This window comes from Physeter macrocephalus, chromosome 7 (assembly GCF_002837175.3).
Source record: "Physeter macrocephalus isolate SW-GA chromosome 7, ASM283717v5, whole genome shotgun sequence".
NCBI classification, from domain to species: Eukaryota; Metazoa; Chordata; class Mammalia; order Artiodactyla; family Physeteridae; genus Physeter; species Physeter macrocephalus.
The window spans coordinates 93,136,158-93,157,066 of record NC_041220.1 but is presented as its reverse complement, the minus strand read 5'-3'; the positions used below and the strand labels follow the sequence as shown (position 1 = coordinate 93,157,066).

The window sequence follows — 20,909 nt, the reverse complement described above, 5'->3', positions numbered from 1 at the left end:
CTTCTAGAAGCCACCTGCATTCTTTGGCTTTTGGCTCTTTCCTCAAATCAGTCCAAACTCTCTCTGCCTCAGTCATCAAATCTCCTACTCTGTGAGCCTCCTGCCTCCTTCTTATAAGGACCTTACGATTATAGTGGACCCACCAAACAATCCAGGATAACGTGCTCTTCTCAAAATCCTTAAATTAATCACATCTGCCAAGTCCCTATTGGAACGTAAGGTAATATATTCACAGGTTCCAGGGATTAGGACATGGATGACTTGCGGGGGTGGGTCATTATTCAGCCTACTGGTGTACAGCCAACGGTCATAATGCTGGGACCCCAGAAAAGGATGGCAAAATGTTAACTGTTGATGCAGGGAAATGGATACATGGGAGTTCATTACAAAACATCTATACTTTTGTACAAGTTTGAAAAATCCCATTAAAAAGGCTGAAATCTTTTGAGAAGGACCAGCTGAGGTTTAAGGGAAAACCAGGCTTTTGAATTAGAAAATTTAAGATCTATTTGCACGTGAAGACATGTTCTAACTCATGAGTAATCAGAGAAATGCAACTTGAAATAATGAGATATGAAGATGGCGAAGATGAGAAAGTGGAACGCCACCAGCTGGCAGAGGTGTGGGGGGAGCGGAGCCTGTGCAGCCATGCTGAGAGCAGCACGGCCCCGCTGTGACCTGGCGCCAGCACAGAGGTCCTCACACAGGCGCACAGGGCGAGTGCAAGGAAGTGCTCTGCGCAGCTTCGTTTGCGGCAGTGCAGAGCTGGGGACAACTTGTGTGTCTGTCACTGGGAGCGTGGGTGGGTAAACCGTGGGGCTTGCAACCCACGGAGCACTATGGCGTAGTCAGAAGCAACAGGTTCGATGTACCCATGGCAATAATGGACCTTAAAGGCATCAAGTTGAAGGAGAAACAAAGTAAGAAACAAATTCTCTGTGAAAAGTCAATTCAAAATACTGTCCCACAAGACAAAAGTCCTCATTTGGAAAGACACATATAAACTAGGAAATGGGACTTCCCTGGTGGCGCGGTGGTTAAGAATCCGCCTGCCAATGCAGGGGACACGGGTTCGAGCCCTGGTCCGGGAAGATCCCACGTGCCACGGAGCAACTAAGCCCGTGCGCCACAACTACTGAGCCTGTGCTCTAGAACCCGTGAGCCACAACTACTGAGCCCACGTGCCACAACTCTAGAAGCCCGCGCGCCTAGAGCCCGTGCTCCGCAACAAGAGAATCCACCCCAATTAGAAGCCCGCGCACCGCAACAAATAGCAGCCCCCGCTCGCCGCAACTAGAGAAAGCCTGCACACAGCAACAAAGGCCCAACACAGACATAAATAAATCAGCAAACTATGGCTCTCAGGTCAAATCTGCCCTTTGTTTTTGTAAATAACGTTTTATTGGAACACAGTAACCCATTTGTTTAAGCATTGTCAGGGGAAGCTTATCTGTACAAATGATGGTAACATGCCATACACTAAGGGCCTGATTAACTTAACCCTCTGTGCCAGAGGTTAAAAAAACAAAGAAGGTGGTAAGAAGATCTAGGCTTGAGTCCTCACTAGCTAAGAGAGCCCTGGGAAGTCACTTTTCCTGTTTGCTCCTCAGTTTTGACAACTGTAAAAATGGGGCAATATTCATCTTAGAGACAATATACCTGCAAGTGCCTTGTGAATTATAAATGGCTCTTCAAATGTGAAGGTTTCTTATTATCAGGGTAACAAGAAGGTGGGAATGGTATTGCAAACATGTGTCCTCCTATAATCCAATGTTGTCTTCTTCCCAGACTTCCTACTAACAGTGTCTTATCCTTTCTCTTCCTTGCCCACTCTATGGAGACGCTAACGATAAGGAAGTAGCCAGAAGGCAAGGCAAAGAGAAGGGAGACTGCAGACCAACAGGATCCACAAATGGAAAGCAACCTGGGAAAAAAGTTAGAAAAGCTTATCAAGGGGAGACGGGTTGGACCTGACCGTGGCCACTGTCCATCAGGCCTCAGAAGAGAGCCGACTTATGAGGTAATACCACCTCATGATATCCGACGTAGAGGGATGAGGGAAATTGGCAATTTCTGGTAACAAGGTCCAACAGCTAACATTGCTTAGATGCTGAGCACATAGCAGGCGTATGCTGAACACCTCACATACATAACCTTATTTACCCCAAGTACCTCATACCATGATCCTACATGACAGATGAGAATACTGAGGGTATCAAAGGTTCAGTAATTATTTCAAGGCCGCACAAAAGTGGCAGAAGCAGTTCATTCAGCCCTCCCCACAACCCTGCGGGGAATCATCACCACCGCATAGATGTGAGGTCACACAGCTGCAAGTGTTTGTGGCAGGGCTTCAGAAGAGCGACGCCAAACGTCCCAACTTTCACCACCCCTTCAAAACGCCTCCCTGAGACCCTGGGCCCAGACGACCATTTATTAGAAAAGCCCCTTCACCTTCTCATGCCCTGAGCCATGCCATCCAAGAGAACATTCTAAGAAGTAAAAGCAGACTTGAGTGCTGCTGGAGACCTACCTGCGAGGGGCTGAGCAGCCTGCTGTGCACATTCCCTTCCTAAAGGCATCCAGCTCCTTGCTGTCGGTAATTGAAGGGAAGGCTACCTGATGTAACTAAGAAGCTGAAATTTAAAGGGGAGATGGCATAAAGATAAGAAAACCAGCTTTGGAGGAGGGAACAGGACTCTAGGCCTAGTCGTGAGAACTTGGGCAAGTCACTTCTCAAACTCTGTCAAGTTGGGTTTGCTTCTTTGCAAATGGAGACCCTTCTTTCCCGCTTGAAACTGACCCACAGTTCTCAGTCATTTAAAAATTAATCACAGTAATAATCTACTGGGTACTTGATCCTGGGAAGGGACTATTGCCCTTTTACATATACTATATAATGTTATACTTAATACAAATGTATGAAGTAAATACTAAACTATCCTCATTTTATAGATGGCAAAGCTTAAAGTAACTTCCTCAGTCAACTCAGGATTTGAATCCAAGACTGCCTGACCAAGAAGAGCCCATTTTAACCCAAGGTATCTAAACCCTAAATTCACATTAGAACCAAATGGGGAGTTTTGGGAAAACAAAAAACCAAAAACCTGATGTGTGGGCCCAATCTTAGAGATTTTGATTTCATTGGTCTAAGGTGGGGCTGGGTTGAGAACCACTGGCTTAACGGTATTACAAGGCAGCCCCCTATTAAAAACTGACCAGCTGCTCATGTCTCATCCCACGTCCATGCACAGAAATGCACCAAGGTGCCTTAATACAGCTGTATAACAAACTAACATAAAAAAGCTTCATAATGTGTGGTAAGTGACAATATTCTCAAGCAATTAAACATGGCTCTTATTCCTACTACTTTATATAAATACAAACGAATATATTTGGTTTTGCAATTTTTTTTTTTTTTTTTTTTTTTTTGTGGTACACGGGCCTCTCACTGTTGTGGCCTCTCCCGCCGTGGTGCACAGGCTCCGGACGCACAGGCTCAGCAGCCATGGCTCACGGGCCTAGCCGCTCCGCGGCATGTGGGATCTTCCCGGACCGGGGCACGAACCTGTGCCCCCTGCATCAGCAGGCGGACTCTCAACCACTGCGCCACCAGGGAAGCCCTGGCTTTGCAATTTTTAAAAAATCTGAATTTGAAAGGTGTAGCATTCTGATAGCATCATTTTAGGTTGCTGGGTTTTGTTGTTGTTTTTCTTTTTTAAGGAAAGATACAGTAATATAAATGAGGAAAATGAATCAAGCAATAAGAGAGAGCTCTGGTAAAAGAGAGTCCAGCCAACATTCCCACCCATACAGGAGTCCCAAATTGCAAGGGTGACCCTTAGGGTTTTGTTATGTAGAAGTTTACATCAGGGTGACTTTTTGCAAGGTCAAGGTCAGTGAGGAAGGTCAAGGTGCAGTGAAGAGACTTACATTTTCCCTTTTAAATCCAGAATAAGAGTAATTAATCCTTAAGCTGTGCAACTAGACTTCAGCAAGTAGGTACTCCTCGTCAATTTCTAGGTTTAAGCTGAGATTGTCACTGTACATTAAAGTTGCATTCTGCACTCTCAAAAACAATTTTCTCACCTGCTTATTAGCTAGCTGTGTGACCCGGGCCATTTAGTATCTCTCAGCCTTACTTTCTATATTGAGCAGTAGGAATAATACCCAGGGTTCTTTCCAGTGTTGCTGTTAGGAATGAATGTGCTCATCTGTGCAAATCAGTCTAGCACAGCGGCAGGAAGAGAGAGGGGCCTCACCAAATATCAGTTCTCCACCTTTCCCATGAATGCTCATGCTTGGTTATTGGACATAAGGCATGACTCGAACATATCCCTGAAGGATCCTGGAGCTAGCTTTTTCTGTTAAGAGTTCAAAAGTTTGTTTTAAATAGAATCACAACTGTACCCTCACCTTAAGCCTTGTTGATTGGATTAGGTTTATGCATCAAATAGCACAATCTCACATAAGACCTGTAAGTGTTGTATGTTACCCGAGTCAGGATGAGCTAAATCTATTGTAGCAACAAAGAGTCCCCATACCCCAGTGGCTTCTACAAACATGGGTTTATTTCTTGCTCATTTCCATCTGGGGTCAGCTGGGAACTTTGCTTTGTGTGGCCTCACTCTGGAACAGGGCCAGGGCAGAGGGAGATCCGTGAATGGGAATCACACACTGACTATGCTCTCTTACCGCTTACAGTCTCACTTCTACACTGGCCTGAAGTGAGCAAGTCACACGGCCATACCGGACTTCAAGGGGGATGAAAAAAACCACCACCTGCCTGGAACCAGAAATATTTGGAGAATCACACTGATGACTACCACGGTGATCTTACAGTTTACAAAGCATTTGTCACAATGATTGCCCAATTCTCACAATATCCGAAGTAGCAATTAATTAATTATATGTGATAATTCAATTATAAGGAGTCAGCAAACACCAACAGAGAAAACCCAAAGTCAACAGTTTGGGCAACTCTGCCCACTATTCTGAGTGAAAGTGCCTCCAGCTTATAAAACGTTGAACTTGCTGTTTCCTCAAGACGTGTCTGCCTCTTGAAGTATGTCTTCGGTAATGAGTGGGATTCTCATTTTGATTGATATTCTCTAGTAAATGGCCTCTGAATGAAGGCCAACTATATCAATTCTCAGCTTAAAAACTGTGATCTTTCAATACTGAAGGAAAAACTGGCCATTTTTTTTTTCTTGAAATAGCCCAGCATGCATCTCTAATACAGCACCTTCTTGGGGAGATTTAATTTCAACTATATAATGATTTTTGCCTTAAGGTCTGACTTCAGAGTCTGACCCCTGGGTGAAAGATGAGACTTCACTTTATCCCTCTCCAAAAGATGAGGGAATGAACAAAGGCTCAGCAGTCAAATAACAAGGACACTGAGGAAGGAAGCAGCTAAAATCCCCGTCTCCTCAAGGCAAGTCCCCTGTGAAGGGATAGCTTAAATGCATCTCAAGAATTGTGTGGCCCTCTGGGTCTGGCCCCTGGCTCAGTATTTCATCCAGCTCTTCCACCCTCAAGATCAAAGTGTGAGGCAGGAGGCTAAGAACAGTCTCCTCTTTTCTTAGTTAATCCTGGCAAGGAAGTGTTCTGGTTTCAAAGCCTGACCACTGGGTGTCAGGCTTCAGGGGGAAAGAAAAGAGAGACGGTTTATCAACCCCACTTAATTATGCCAATAGAACCCAAGTGAGATTTGCTAAAGGATAGAAAATCGGCTGGCTCAAGTATGTCAGGGAATGCTTGCTAAACTTTCACTCATCTGATTAAATCAATATTTATCTTTTCTGTATCTGTAGGAATAATTCATTAGATAGCACAGTGCTGTGCCCCTAACCCTCTCTTGATTTAAAGATTAAAGGGGGGGACTTCCCTGGTGGTCCAGTGGTAAAGAATGTGCCTTACCATGCAGGCGACGCAGGCTCGACCCCTGGTCAGGGAAGTAAAGTCCCACATGCCACAGGCCAACTAAGCCCGCCCGCCACAACTAAGAGAGCGAAAACCTGCACACCACAACTAGAGAGAAGCCAGCGCGCCGCAACGAAAGATCCCGCATGCCTCAACGAAGATCCCACGTGCCGCAACTAAGACCTGACACAGCCAAAAATAAATTAAATAAATAATAAATCTTAGAAAAAAAAAGATTAAAAGGGAGTGGCCAATTTCTGTATCAAGGAATTCTAGAGACAGATCACCTGAAAGCTTCCTGCAACGAAACACCTGAGAATGCAGAAGAAATATAACAAGACCTTTTAAAATGCATAACCGAGCACAGCAGGAAATAGGGGAAATCCCCAAGATGGGGATGGGAGGAAGCAACCGAAAATTCAAGTAAGGATTAGGTGAATGGGTACACTTTGACATTTGCCTAACTTGGCAAGACAAGGACGGGAGGAATGGGACTAGGGGGTGGAGCACAACTGTGATTTCTACATAAAGCCTTGCCTTCAAAAAAGCAAATCTCTAGTGGCACAGATATGACAAGGAAGTTCAGTTTTGCACTGGCTGGGGGTAGGAAATAACAATGCTGGAGAGATAACTGAGCTCTCCCTGCTCAGTTATCTGCTCTCCCCACCCTTTACCTCCACCTTCAAGGTTTGAAACCCAGCTCTCACTTAGGCTTGAAATCTTCGGCAGGTTACATAACCTCACAGCACCTCATAAATTTAGTTTAAGTGCTTAATTAACACAGTACTTGGAACATAAAAGTACTGTTCAAAAATCATAGGGCAAATCAAAATGTGTTTGATATGTGTTTTTCTTCCAGAGTTCCAACGTATTTTTCCTTAAGAAAAAGTCAAAAAATGATTTATTTCCTTAAGTTAAAAAATAAAGAAGTCAAAATTTTCATTATTTGAAAACTGAATGAAAAAGAAGTACTCTCCATCTTCAGTTGTAAAGGACCAAGATTTCACATGCTTTTATAAGATGCTAATCAAATGATTAGAAAAAACCCACCTGACATCAGCAAAGGTTTGAAACTCCCTCCACAATGAAATTACTAAAACAACACACACACGAAATGTTTTAGTAACTATCATCCAAGTTCCCTTAATGCCACTGGCATAGTTTAAAAACAGTCTTTATTTGGGAAAAGAAAAATCAAAAGGGATTATAAAGGCCACCATGTACGTAATTGCACAGGGGGGAAAGCCTTCACTTGGAATGAGGAAACAAAGTAACAAACTGAATGACCTTGAAGCAAACTTGGTTACTTCAGGGCCTTGATTTTCTTTGAAAATGATTTGAAATCAATGACTTGAGGTCCCTTTCAGCATTTCCTTTGATTTTTGAGGGCTGCTACAATGGCGACAGAAGTTATCCACTTGGCCCTCCCATTCCACAAAAACAAAACACACTATCATTTTAAGAGTCAAAAAGTCAAATTCTTGTTTTGAATTTTAAAGCACTACATGACTGCTAAGGTTAAAACTCCTCTCTTTCAAAAATCGAAAAGGTTGAATCATCAAGAGGATAAAACCCATCACCACTGAAAACCAAAGTAGGTTTTCAACCTAGTAGAAAATCTGAATTGACAAAGCATGCAAAAATTAGCTCAAATAGTGGCAGCCTTCCTCCATGAGTATCCTGGTAAATGCTTAGTGGTTTAAGTGTTTATTGTTTATGCTGCAGAAAGCAATGAGGCTGGAAGCATGAATGTTAATATGCCCAGAAACTAGAATCTTCATTCAACAGGGAAAGAGTTTTCTTCAAATAAAAATAACACAACTAAAAAATTCGAAATTCTTAATCAAAAGGTTTAATTTTTTTCACAGGATTCTTTTTTGGGGGGGGGAGGGGTAACACATGGGAGTAAACCACCAACTGTCAATCATGTATTTGCAAAATTCCTGATATTTTACAGTCACTGGATTTACATACATTTGTAAGTGATGTTTCTCCACATACACATACAGTGAAAGACACTGTCCAAATAACTTTTGATGTAAAGTAGAACTTCGAAAGAGAAATCACTTAAGAAATCAAATCTTATATAATAGAAATACTTTAAGCACAACATTCACACATTTGACGGTAGATCCCAAATGCTTATCTAAACAGAGGGAATGCAATTAAGCTGCCTTCACTCAAAATGGTGCCAGAGGGCAACTACCCCATTTACTAGCCACTGATAAGTCATGACAACACTATTTCACAGCCCATCACCATACTTCTGAAGCCCCCCACCCCACCAGAGGATTCAGGACTTCCTCAACACTAGGGACTTATCTCAAAAGCCTTAGTTCAGAACAGTAAAATAAATAAAGATCGCAATGCCACATTCAGAAACTAGGTAATGGCTTGGAAGTAAAAAGGGGGTGGGGGAGAAATGAGGAACTGTCACTTAGCTGTTTTTCTAAGTTTTCTGTTTTTTAATAAATAGCAAAACTAAACTTAAAACACTAACTTAAAAAATAAATCTAGCAGACTTAGAAATTCTGTGGGAAACCCAATGGCCATGGAAAACTTTTAGACCACTACTAGTAGGTCTTTGTTCAGACATAATTTAATAATACATATGAACATAGTTATAGTGTTCATATTTACTAACGAGAAGAACTTGGCAAAAGACACAATATTCCTTTTCACAATAAAAGTTTTGAAAAGATTTAGATATCATACATATACAAAAGCTATTAGTATTCATTTTTAATACAAAATAAGCTAATTTCCTTACTTATACCACTTAAATATTATTTTTCTCTCTTCCCTTATGGAATTGGGGGGAAAATGCTACAGAAGAAAAACAACTGATGTTTCTGCTAAATAGTTTAAAAAGTCTTCTGTAAGTCTAAACCCCGTCAGGAGACTAAAAAGGGAAGGTCAAAACAAATAAGGCCTTTCCCTGGAAACCTCTACTGGACCCTTTGAGAGTGCACGACATCCTGAGTTTCTCTGGTAGACAAATACTTCAGACATTTATTTGTAATCAGATACTGACTTCAGCAGATTACAGCACAGGATCTATAAACAATCACAGTCACTACACTATCAATTCATAAATATAATGTGGATTATCCATGAAAAACTTGTGATTCCTTTCAATACATTCAATACATTCTTTCGGGATACTTCCCTGCAAGCATCCCCTGGCATATAATACGGAAAAGAAAGCATTCAGGTTACTTAAATCTTCTTGTCATATTCACAGTAGTATCAATGTTTATACAGGGGAATCTCTTTCCAGGTGACTTTAGCTACGAATCCTAAGAGTCAGGGACTAATAAACAAGACAGACCTCTGGAAGGTGGTCACAATAAATATTTCAAAGTTCGTGTAAAGAATGGAGCTTTACTCAGGCTCCACGAAATACCCAATCACATTTGTAACAATGGAATAGGAAAAGTTGCTACTTACAGGCATCCACTGGACCAGGTGTTAGTTATATACTATTTCACTTAGTCAACCCAACCCTTTGGCAAAGTATTATAACCAATTTCCCTTAACAAATGAGGACGTGGTTAGGTAAGTCACATCCAGTATTTCAAACCCCATCAATCTGTTTCTAAAGCTCATTACATGATATTCCTATCCCATATTCCTCGGAAAATCTGGTTTCTAGCCTGGTGGTTAAAAAAGGAGTAGGCAGTCTAAGAAGTACCCCCATCACCAGTGAGGAAGCAACAATGCAATAAGAAAAGCAAACACAAGAAAGAAAGCCACAGTGGTTAGATTTTTAAAATATCTACTGAGGGCTTCCCTGGTGGCGCAGTGGTTGAGAGTCCGCCTGTCGATGCAGGGGACGCGGGTTCGTGCCCCGGTCCGGGAAGATCCCACATGCCGCGGAGCCGCTAGGCCCGTGAGCCATGGCCGCTGAGCCTGCGCGTCTGGAGCCTGTGCTCCGCAACGGGAGAGGCCACAACAGTGAGAGGCCCGCGTATCGCAAAAAAATAAATAAATAAATAAATAAAATATCTACTGAAAAGTTACTGCATACCACACCTAATGTTAGGTACTAGGGACACAGTGACATGTGACACTGCCCCTTCCCTTAAGGAGCTCACAGCCTATCAGAGAAAAACATCCTTAAATACTCAATTCTCCAAGGACAGAAATGGGTAAGACAATCATCATAATGGCTCGAAATCACAGGGAAAAGCAGTTTAGCGTGAATTAACTAGGAGGGAATACGATTCACTTCAGTTTGGAAATATTTCTCATCCCCAAACTAAACAAGTAACTTTTGGATTATGTTCACTTCACGCTAGCAGATCACTGATCCACTTTAAAAACAAGAAATAGTTGCAGTGAAAATCCATACTATAATAAAGCAAGTTACTCGTTAAAAAAAAAAAATCCCATGAGACCCTTGTAGTACCACTCGAGGAAGAGGAGCACCAGAATGCAGTAAAGTTCCTTTTCCTATTTCCTTGTGAACATTACACCAGAACGGAAAACTAGATCCACCTCGCTCACACATGTGCCTATATATAATGTGGATAATGTCCTAAACTTACGTGAGATCACAATCTGAGAACCATGCAATCAATCAGGGACTCCAACCAGGCTTTATATATCCAAGCTCCCTAGTACACAGCTCAGGGGAAATGCATCAAGCAGTGCAGGGAGCCCTTAGGCTGCGAGAGGAATGCCAGTTCCGCTGAGGAGTGGCCACGTGACCTTGGACCTCAGTTCTTCTGGGGAGGAAAAAAAGGGGAGGGGGGGAATAATGCAGTCTACCCTAGAGGTAGGAGATTGAGTTCTGATCAAGGATTCTTCAGAGTTCCTATGAATTATTTTAGAAGTTGCTATCGATTGCTTTCTCTCTTCCTCCACCATGCCCCCATCATTTCTACTGCCTTCAGTCTACCTATTTCTTAGTGAAAACAGGACAATAACTGTCCAAGAGAGCTGTTCATGTAAAAGTCCTCTATACTAGAAGATATCCAATATTACCTTTCTTTATAGTAATTACACAAACTGGGGGAAATTTGGGCTTCAAAGACTTTTCTTAACCCTGATAAACAAAATACCTTGTACCAAAACTGACACGAGCAGATTCCGATCATCACATTACTTTAAGGAGACATCTCTAAAGCAATCAGTAGTTTCTGTACACTCCTGTTTCTCTGAGGTAATTAAACGTCTCTAATAAAAGCAAGGAAAACACAGAATCCGGCATTCAAAGCTTAAAAAACACCTTTAAGTCATCGGTCCAGCCTGTCTTAAATGTAAAAAAGGTAAACAATAAGAAAATAAAATGTAAACTATATTTTAAATTACAAAAAATTTCATTAATATAATTAATCATGGGAAGTCATGATAGCACAAAGCAGCCAAATATAAAGCTTTTAAGAATTTCTAAGTAAATACTTTACAAAATAGTCTTCAGTACATGTTTTTGTACTAAGGAGAACTGAGGCTGTACAATAAAAAGCAAATATACTAAAGTAATACCATATGCTCACTACTGCAATTCAGAATTGAAATTCTAATCATTTCGTCTACAATTTACTGCATAAATTTATCTATCATTCCTTAAACATTAAAATGTTTCCCTTGTAAAGAAGAATGTTAGCACTGGTAAATTCTCCCTGTGAGTCAAATACTAGGTTCTTTGACAAGGTACTATAATATACAATAGAACTAGTGCCAAAGAGCTGAAGTATTCCCCAGCATCTGACCTTAACAATTCTACTTCTTTATGTGATCTAAAATAAACAACACTCACCTCTGTAAGCATTAAAATAAATTTCCACTAGCATGCCTCTGATCGTGCCTCAGATTTGGCTAAGTCAAAATTTCTTTCAACTGCCAACAATTCTACATATGAATAACACATTAAGCTGAAATTAAAACACCTCTTAGCAAAAACATGACATGTATTACCGAGTGTAGAATGTGTTCACCAATGCCATTAACCAAAAATCGCAAGAAAACAAGGCATAAGGAAAATTCACTGCTACTTGATGAGTTATGGGTATAGTTGCCATCCAAATCTAAATACATGGAATGCATTAAACTTTAAGTATAAAGGACATCTGCTTTGCCTAAATTTTTTTGTTTTTAATGGCAAGATCTTAAAAGACTTTACCACTTTTCTCCATGCCTACTATAACTAACCATCCTCAACCTGGGGCAGTCTTCTCCCTGTTTTCAGTTCCCAGGCTACAGACCACAGAAGAGGAACCTGAGCAGAGTGAATTTACCATCAGATTCCTAAGATCTAAACCTGCCCAAGACGAAGGCATCCCTTTGATGATCCTTTGTTTACTCACAATCAAACCACTTACCAACTCTGTCACACATTACTCCCTTCCCTCAAGCCTAAACTTGATCTCAGTGCACACTAAGATCAATACATTCCCCCACCCCCATCAAAACAGAGGCATTTGAGTTAGGGTCCCTTAACCCTCCCTTCTATCTTCACCTTAGTCTTTCTAAGGAAGTTTTCTCCTCATTTTCTAGGCTAACACCACCAAGCTTGGCCTTAACCCCAGTCTCTCTTAAGACACAGGTCCAAGTTTTCCCTAAAAAGGTTAAGCTGGGTCCCCTTCTTTAAAAAAATATCCCTCCCCTCTTGATCTCAATCCTAACCATGCAACTTCTTGTAAAAAGTAGCCCTGGCAAGCTTTTCCTAGTTCAAAACCCTCTCTCTCTCATTTAACAATGCCTAACAGAGGGCAGGTTGGCCATGCAAGGGACTCAGGCAAACTGAAGAAAACGTGCCTCCCTACAGGGGCCAGCCACAAACCCCACTGCGGATTACTGAGTGCCATGCTAAACATCAGGTAGGCCTGTCCTTGCCTGACCTATGAATATTTTGAAAAAAGCTTATTGTGATCATCTTTCCCTTTCTAAACAATGGCTCTACTTGGTTTGAAACACCCCATGGTCACATAAAACAGATGGGCGGGCTGAAATCTGGCTCTTTTGGCTACCCATTTACAGCCTCTGCCTTAAACATAAACTGGCTAATCCAATGATTTTGTAGATTCACAATTCTCATCTACCCATAAAAGTGCACTATCTAAACTGTTTTATTTCTTGGTTTTCATCTCTCCAATTCCCTTAGTGTAGGTTCTATACTTGTAATCTCTGCCATTGCTCTCTCTACGTGGCAACTAGGATCAAAATAAAATGATCTGAAGCCTAGATTCGCAGTTGGCACACCAAACCATTTCATTCACTTGTACCCTAAACCAGCTATCTTTAATGACTCCTTTGCTGTAGGTCACTACTTTCTCTTGCCCTTTCACTCTTATTCTTCTGTTTGGGTTCAATTTTCTTACCTGGATTATAATGTTCTAAGCGGCTTCAGTGTCCCCCCCTACTTCCAATCTATCCTTTATAGTGAACTCGGATCCACTTTTAATCTAGCCTTTAAAGCCTTCCACAACTCAATCCCTACCTAAATCCACAGCCTCATCTGACCTCACTCTATAGCATATACATCATGCTCCAGCCAAAATGGAATACTTGTTGCTCCCTTAACACACCGTCAAAACTGGCCCCGAATGCCAAGAGCACAAACCATTAAAGGGAGAAAAAAAAAAAAAAAAAAAAAGGATAAATGGGACTTCAACAGTATTTAAAAGTTCTGCTTTTTGAAAGACACCCTTAAGAAAATAAGTCAACAGGCTGGGAAAACATTTGCAAAACATATATCTCATCAAGAACTTGGATCCAGAATACATGAAGAACTCAAACTCAACAATAAAACTAATTATAAAAAGGGCTAAAGATGTGACCAGTCACTTCACCAAAAGAGATGTGAATGGCAAATAGGCATGTGAAAAGATGTTCAACACCGCTAAAGACTGGTCGTGCAAATTTCATCACAGTGAAATGCAAATGGAAACCAAAATGAGGGACTACACACCTACTTAAATGGCTAAAATTTTAAATAAAAATGGGGGACGTCCCTGGCATTCCAGTGGTTAAGACTCCGAGCTTCCAGTGCAAGGGGCGAGGGTTTGATCCCTGGTTGGGGAACTAAGACCCCACGTGCCGCTCAGTGCGGCAAAAAAAAAAGGGGGGCGGGGGTGGTAATCACAAAACATTGGCAAGAATGAAGAGCAACGAAACACACACTGATGGTGGGACAGCAAAATAGTACAGCACTTTGAAAACTGTTGGGCCTAAATCTGTTTCCTAGGTATTTACACAAGAGAAATAAAAACCCATGTCCACGCAAACACCTGTATGCAAATAGTTTTACTCATAATAGCAAAGGCTGGAAATAACTCAACCTTCCAGCAACAGGTGAATGCATAAACAAATATGGTACATACATAATGGACTACTGAATATACCTATATATGCAACCTGGATGATCCTTAAGAGCATTATGCCCAATGAAAGAAACCAGACACAAAAAAACTACCACCAGTCTGATTCCATTTATGACCCTCTGGAAAGGGCTAAACTAAAAGGACAGAAAGTCTGTGCACTTGCAAAGCTCTTGGGAGTTGGGCAAAGGGGATTAGTGAACAACGGGACAGGAGGAAACTTTTTGGGGTGATCAAAATGTTGTGTATCGTTTGTGGTGATGATTACACAACTGTATAGATTTGTCAAACTTCACCAAACTGTAGACCTAAATCAACAAGGTAGTTTGCTGTATGTAAATTATACCTCAATTAAAGCAGAACAACTGTCTCTGGACCATGACTCTTGGCCTGATATGCTGTTAGTTGTCTAAGAAATACTTAGTGCCTGTTGCAATCCTAATAATTGTTTGAGGTGCAACTAAACCACAAAATTTCCTGATTACTTAACCCCAAAGTTGCAAACGGCTGCCTAGAATCCAGCTTTAAGAGTGAAGAAAAAAAAAATCTAAAATTTATAATAGGGAGATTTAACATATAAATTCGAATTTCCAGCTTGGTTTAAAATACCATCAGGCAAAAAAAAAAAAAAAAAAAAACCATCAGGCATTGTCACATGACAGAGCCAGGGATGTGAGCTTACCCCAGCCCTTAACCACTTCTAATGGACTCACACGTTATAACCATTTAACTGACTTGGCCGCTTATTTATCTCACTTTACTCAATACTTGACTAATTAATCCTTAACCCATCTTTCCTTTCTGCTACCTATAGCTCTTTACCACATTCATCATACCTTGCTTTATATTATGGATCTTTGAACACATTTTAAAAATCCCAACCAGACCATAACTCCAGACGGTCTCTGAATTATCAATCTATTTTTACAGACTCACACAATGCCTTCCAGAGTTGGTACTTAATAAAATGAACAGTGATCGGTATTACTAAGCGATGTATACAAAAATTCTATGAAGGAATACCAGTAACAATAAAACTTCTATCAGGGAGAAATGTTAAACACAAGTTATAAATGTAGTTTTCCCATGAGTTCTCAATCAGGTTCCATTTACTACAGTCTATTATTAATTATAAATGAAGACCCTACAAAAAATAGCATCTTTTCAAACAGAATAAAACAGGCCCACATATCAAAAGAATGCAAGAAACTTGCCAAATCCAACTAACTCCCAGGTTTGGGTTAAACTCTGTGTATGACTGATAACAGAGGCTGCTTTTGCTAGGCTAAGTTCAAACACTTTAGAAATGAGCAATTAACAGTCCAAGCTAGAGAATTCACAGTAAGCCAAACAGGAAAGTTCCCAAAATCTAGCCAGTGTATATCAACAGAAGTACTTAAAAGTCACTACAGCAGTAAGTTCTCAATAAACACATTTGCCTTGATGATGGCAAGATAACTACCTGACCACCTGTATGATGGTTATCTTTTACCTATGGATAAAACATCCACCTATTTTATCCATAACTATGGTACGAGGGCACCTCTAAAAATGCCTGGAACCAGACCACAATCCCCTCCTCTACTTTCACTAATATAGGGTAATGTAATCTTAAGTTGCATTAACAGAAGTAATGGCATGTCTGGTCCCCTGGGAAATACAAGTTCCATGGCACTTTGCCCAGCTTAGACCAGAGTATTGACTACAATCCAGAGAATACCCAGCAGAGGTTACGCAGGAACATTCATGATATCTAGAAACCGTATCAAAGAGAAAGGCTGAGGAGGAAAACAGGCTATACAGCCTAAATAAGAATAAAGGAAGATGACAGTTCACTCAAATAACTAAATGGCATCATGCAGAAGAACAGCCAGGCTTATTTAACTTTACTCTAGATGAATTAAAAACAATTAGTCACAGTGAGAGTATTCAACTCAGCATTTCTAAGAGAACTATTAAGATGTCTTCTAAAGTAATGGTTTTTCTCTGAAGTATCTGAGCAAAGGGGATGGCCATTAAAATTATTCAGAAAAGAATCCCAACTATTTGCAGGTACCTTACAAACCTAAAATTCTAGAACTAAGTCATATACTATATTAAAAATCCAGCATAGAATCCTTTTATTTTTGCAATTCTAGCTAAATGGATTGATTACAGGGTTTATATTTTATCCTGCCCTATACCCCCAAGTTGTGTTCATTTCCTCGGACTTTACAGGCAAATGTTCTACTTGCTGATGGTCTTCCTTCCTTATGTTACATATTCTGCACTCTGTATCTAGGGGTTCCGTATCCATGGTTGGTTGAATCCAGGGATGTGGGACCTGTGCCTACAGAGGGCCAGTGCCATTTTATATAAGGGACTTGAGCATGCACGGATTTTGGTATCCACAAGGCGTCCTAGAACCAGTTCCCCACAGATACTGAGAATGACTATATTCACAACAAAAAGCAGTTCTACTTATTTTAAACTGAGAGATAAGGAGACCTCTCCAGAAAATCTTCAAAAAAGATGTTCTGAATTATTATGGAGGGAATTTTAATATTTTGGTAGGCATGATAATAGGGAATAAAAACTCGGTTTGCTGTTTCCAAGGCAGCCACTCCCAATGCACACTCATCACTTATAAGATACAAACAATACCAGCCATTCCCAGAAACTCTGCCAAAAAACTACCTAACATTGTTCTACACATCGCTCTGTAACTTGTTTCTCTATAAGAAAACCTAATGGTCGAACTCTAGATTTTAAAAAGCACAGGGTTAAAAAACACATACAACACACTGAGACCTATTTAAAATTGGATAGATGGTCAAATTATAAAGATATGCAACTGATTTACCAACTGTATACTGTGATATAATTTTAACAGATAATATATTACTTTGGCAAGACCTACCATTTTAGTGAAAACAGTCTGATCAAGTACCTAGACTTCCTTAACCTAAAAAAAAAAAATGCTAGCATATAATATTGCCAATAGTTAACGTAGGATAAATTTTTAAACAATTTAAATGAAACCTAAAATATTACTTCAGCATGTAAATTACTCCCTGGGAACAAAATTAAGCACTTAACAGAAGCATATTTACTCTTCAAACCACTAGGCATCAATAACAGCTACCTACACTGAGAAGTATCCCAGTAACCTGAAATACTCTGAACTTGCCCAATTAACTCCCTTACACCACATATTAGATATATGCCTCAAAGTATATTTAAATCCCAACTATGTACAACCTATAAATTTAACATTTAAATATTTTTAAAGAGGGGGAAAGGGAGAAGAGGCAAGTCCAGACATTAATGAGTATAGTATTTACTCTTGAAGTAAAAGGAACTGATTTACTAAGAACCCTTTGATGGGTCACACCCTAAAGATGGGTTGCATCTAAAGACCCTTTGATGGGTCATTTGTGGTTAAAAAAAGGGTTTTTAACTTGTCTGTGGCCTGTTACAGGGAATGGAAAGTTCACATTTTAACACACTACACTAATTACTTTGTACATTGCATAAAACCCCCAACACTGAGAATTTAGTAAAACTGACCGAGATCTACAATATAATATCATTTCCTATTGTCTATTTAATACAAACATTTGTTTCTGTGACTAGAGTGCTTAGAATGGTCTAAGTAAAACAAAAACATCTGCTAAAAATGTGGTAACAAAATAATAAATAATCAGTCTTATGGAACAAACTTTAAGATGAAGAGAAAACTATCCTTTCATTATTCTGTCTTTGGGGATCCAATTCTGAGTAACAACTACATACTTTATCCCATTAGATCACATCCTGACCTAACGAAGTGCTAAGCTATGTTCTTTAAAACACTGCTGTAACGACTACTTTAAAGAGCAACCCCGTGGAAAGATGCTGAATATGTAATCATAGTACACTTATAATTTAAGGAGAGAAAAAAAAAGTCCCACACTGGGGAAGAGAAGAAGCCATACTTAAAGAGACTAGAACAAAAATATCAAAGTGCTGTGGCCAAAATTAGTATAAATAGACTTTATTGAAGTCAGTGCCTCTGTACTGAGACAGAAGATTGTGTCTACATAAGCACAAGTTGTAACATTTCACAACTTCTAAAAGGAATGTCAACAATTACAACGATCATGCATACCATGGTCGATAATCACATTTTAGAAGCATTTTCAACCATTTCTAAAGAAATGCTTATAACATTGTTATATATAGAACTACTTTCAATAAACTGCAAAACATTGATCGACTTTTCCAGTATGAGCTACAGTGTCAACACAAAAGGGAGGCATAAATGTTTAATTTATGAAATCAGAATGGAATATTTACTGTAAAGAAAAATTAAAAAGCTTTCAAATAAAGGCCATTATTGAACCAACGTGAAGAGCACAACTTGAACTTTTGAGTTCATTCATCTTTTAAAGCTGTCCTCTGAATAACTTCAGTTCTAAGCATTGAATTCAGTATTGTGAATATTCCTTGGATTGCAGTTTGGCAATGATGCGGTCCAACTGTCTCTTTGCTTCACACTGTGGGAAATTGCTCATGTCATAATATTGAGGGGCAATTTTCACCAACCTGTCCAGAAGGGGGGAAAAATTACCAAATTAACAATTTAAGTACTGGAGTTGCTAACGGGATAGGCATTACTCATTAATATACTGATAAAGAAAGGCAAACCTACAAATCCAAATCAATGTTAAAATTACAAATGCCTAATCCTTATAAACACCACTTTTGATATGCATGCTTCTAATAAGCTATAAATTTTCTGATGGTGGACTTTCCGTAAACTTAAAAAAAAAGATAAATTCTTATAAAAAGTCCTTTCTTTACATTAATACAAAGATATTAACATAAGGTAATTCATTTCTTCACTCTAGAACACTATTTTGACCAACCTCTCTAAGGTGAGCGTACTGAAGGTTCTATACAAGGAACATCCTGGTATTCAAATGACTGGATCTTCTCATTTTCAAAGTTCTAATAACCATAAATACAACTCTATACCCCAAACAATACACTTGACTGAACCTTTTTTTAACGTTTAGCCATACAATTTTTTCTCAACAAAGCATTTAAGATAAAATGATAATGTCCTACACAATTTAAGTGTCAAAAGTCATAAATCAGTGTAGGAAAGAAGCCTCAAAGTATATAGCAAGTGACATCAACTAAAATAAGTGCTTCAGTCCCACCATTCTTGGCTGACGTTTCCTATCTTAAGTTATAGAATAGATTCTGGCAAAAAAGGAAAAAAAAAATGGACACAAGAGGGAGTGAGGTAGTGAGCTAGTGAAGTGGGTGGGTAATTTTGCTTAAAGTAAGTCAGTTCTGATTACATTTTGTGAATCAAATATGCAATGACACAAAAAGAGGTATAATTTTTAATGCTTGCTTAGCTCCTAAAGCACCAACATATAAATAAATAATAGTTGAGAGCTAACTATAGTGGGACAGATAAAATATAAAGACTGACTGACTTCTGGAACCAGGAGACTTGAGTTAATCACAACAGCAAGAGAAGGGCTCTAAAGACACTCTTGATATCAGTCAATTGTAACTTTATATTTGGCTCCAAATCCTGCCCATGTCGTACCAACAATCCCACTGTCCTCTTATCAAAGCAAACATTTTAAGAGGTAACCATACCATCAGGTCAAAGCCCCATAACTATACACTGGACTATATACCTTAGTGATGAAAATACCAAATTCCCCAGAGTGAAACGAAAAATAAGACTCCTTTCAGATTCCATTCTGAGCAAACAGTAAGGAAAACTTTTAGAACGAAAGGTGCTGAGCTTACCATTCGGGCTTGATATCTGTACACGTCCGGATGTAATTCTTTGTTGTAAGAACAAACTCATTATAAAGCACCCATTCAGGCTTGTGGTCAAGAACAGTAGAGGGATGCAACTGAACCACCTGGTTATCTTTCACAGTTAAGTAATGCCCTGTTCGTTCTAAATGTGCCACCTGAAACCAAAACCCAGTAAATTAATACAATACTTCTGAGGTGCTAGTTACAAAACAAAAGTGGTGTAAAGCTACCTATATAATTAGGGACAAGCAAGCCTCACCTTTTGCTTTTTATCTGATGGCTATATTTACCACTGCCTAATAAAAGCAGGAATCAGCAAGCTACAGCAGGCCAAATCCAACTCACTGCTATGTTTGTAAGGCCTGTCAGCTAAAAATTTGGTGACACTGGAGTGGAAATCACATGAAATTTACATTTCAGTGAAGTTTTATTGGAACACAGGCATTCCCATTTGTCCAAGGCTGCTTTTGTGCTACAAGGGCAGGCAGAGTTGAATAGTTTTAATAGGGACCTAATGGGCCCAAAAAGCCTAATATATACTATTTGGCCTTCCTGCCTTAGACTATCTAGAGTAGGTTCTTTTTTTTTTTTTTTTTTTTTGTGCTAGGCCGGCCTCTCATTGCTGTGGCCTCTCCCGTTGCGGAGCACAGGCTCCGGACGTGCAGGCTCAGCGGCCATGGCTCACGGGCCCAGCCGCTCGGCGGCATGTGGGATCTTCCCGGACCGGGGCACGAACCCGTGTCCCCTGCATCAGCAGGCGGATTCTCAACCACTGCGCCACCAGGGAAGCCCTAGAGTAGGTTCTTAATGCCAGGTGACAACTTTGTGGTAGCTGAACAATTACTAAAA

The 20,909-nt window shown here is 39.9% G+C and overlaps 1 protein-coding gene and 1 long non-coding RNA gene across 2 annotated transcripts in view; one reads left to right on the top strand and one right to left on the bottom strand.

The window, feature by feature from the left end:
- The first annotated feature begins 514 nt into the window (after positions 1 to 514).
- Positions 515 to 5,219, top strand: LOC114486532 (uncharacterized). The gene is made up of 3 exons (XR_003680396.2): positions 515 to 2,020; positions 2,956 to 3,041; positions 4,705 to 5,219. It is a non-coding gene; the product is annotated as an uncharacterized lncRNA (long non-coding RNA).
- A 13,029-nt stretch (positions 5,220 to 18,248) lies between these two features.
- The window catches only part of DHX15 (DEAH-box helicase 15), a 56,331-nt gene continuing 53,670 nt past the window's right edge, over positions 18,249 to 20,909 (bottom strand). The window contains exons 13-14 of the mRNA XM_007125554.4: positions 20,046 to 20,215; positions 18,249 to 18,815 (exon numbers count right to left, since the gene is read on the bottom strand). Of these exons, the coding sequence (XP_007125616.1) occupies positions 18,698 to 18,815; positions 20,046 to 20,215 (288 nt within the window). The 3' untranslated portion in view covers positions 18,249 to 18,697. The remainder of the gene's footprint in view (positions 18,816 to 20,045; positions 20,216 to 20,909) is intronic.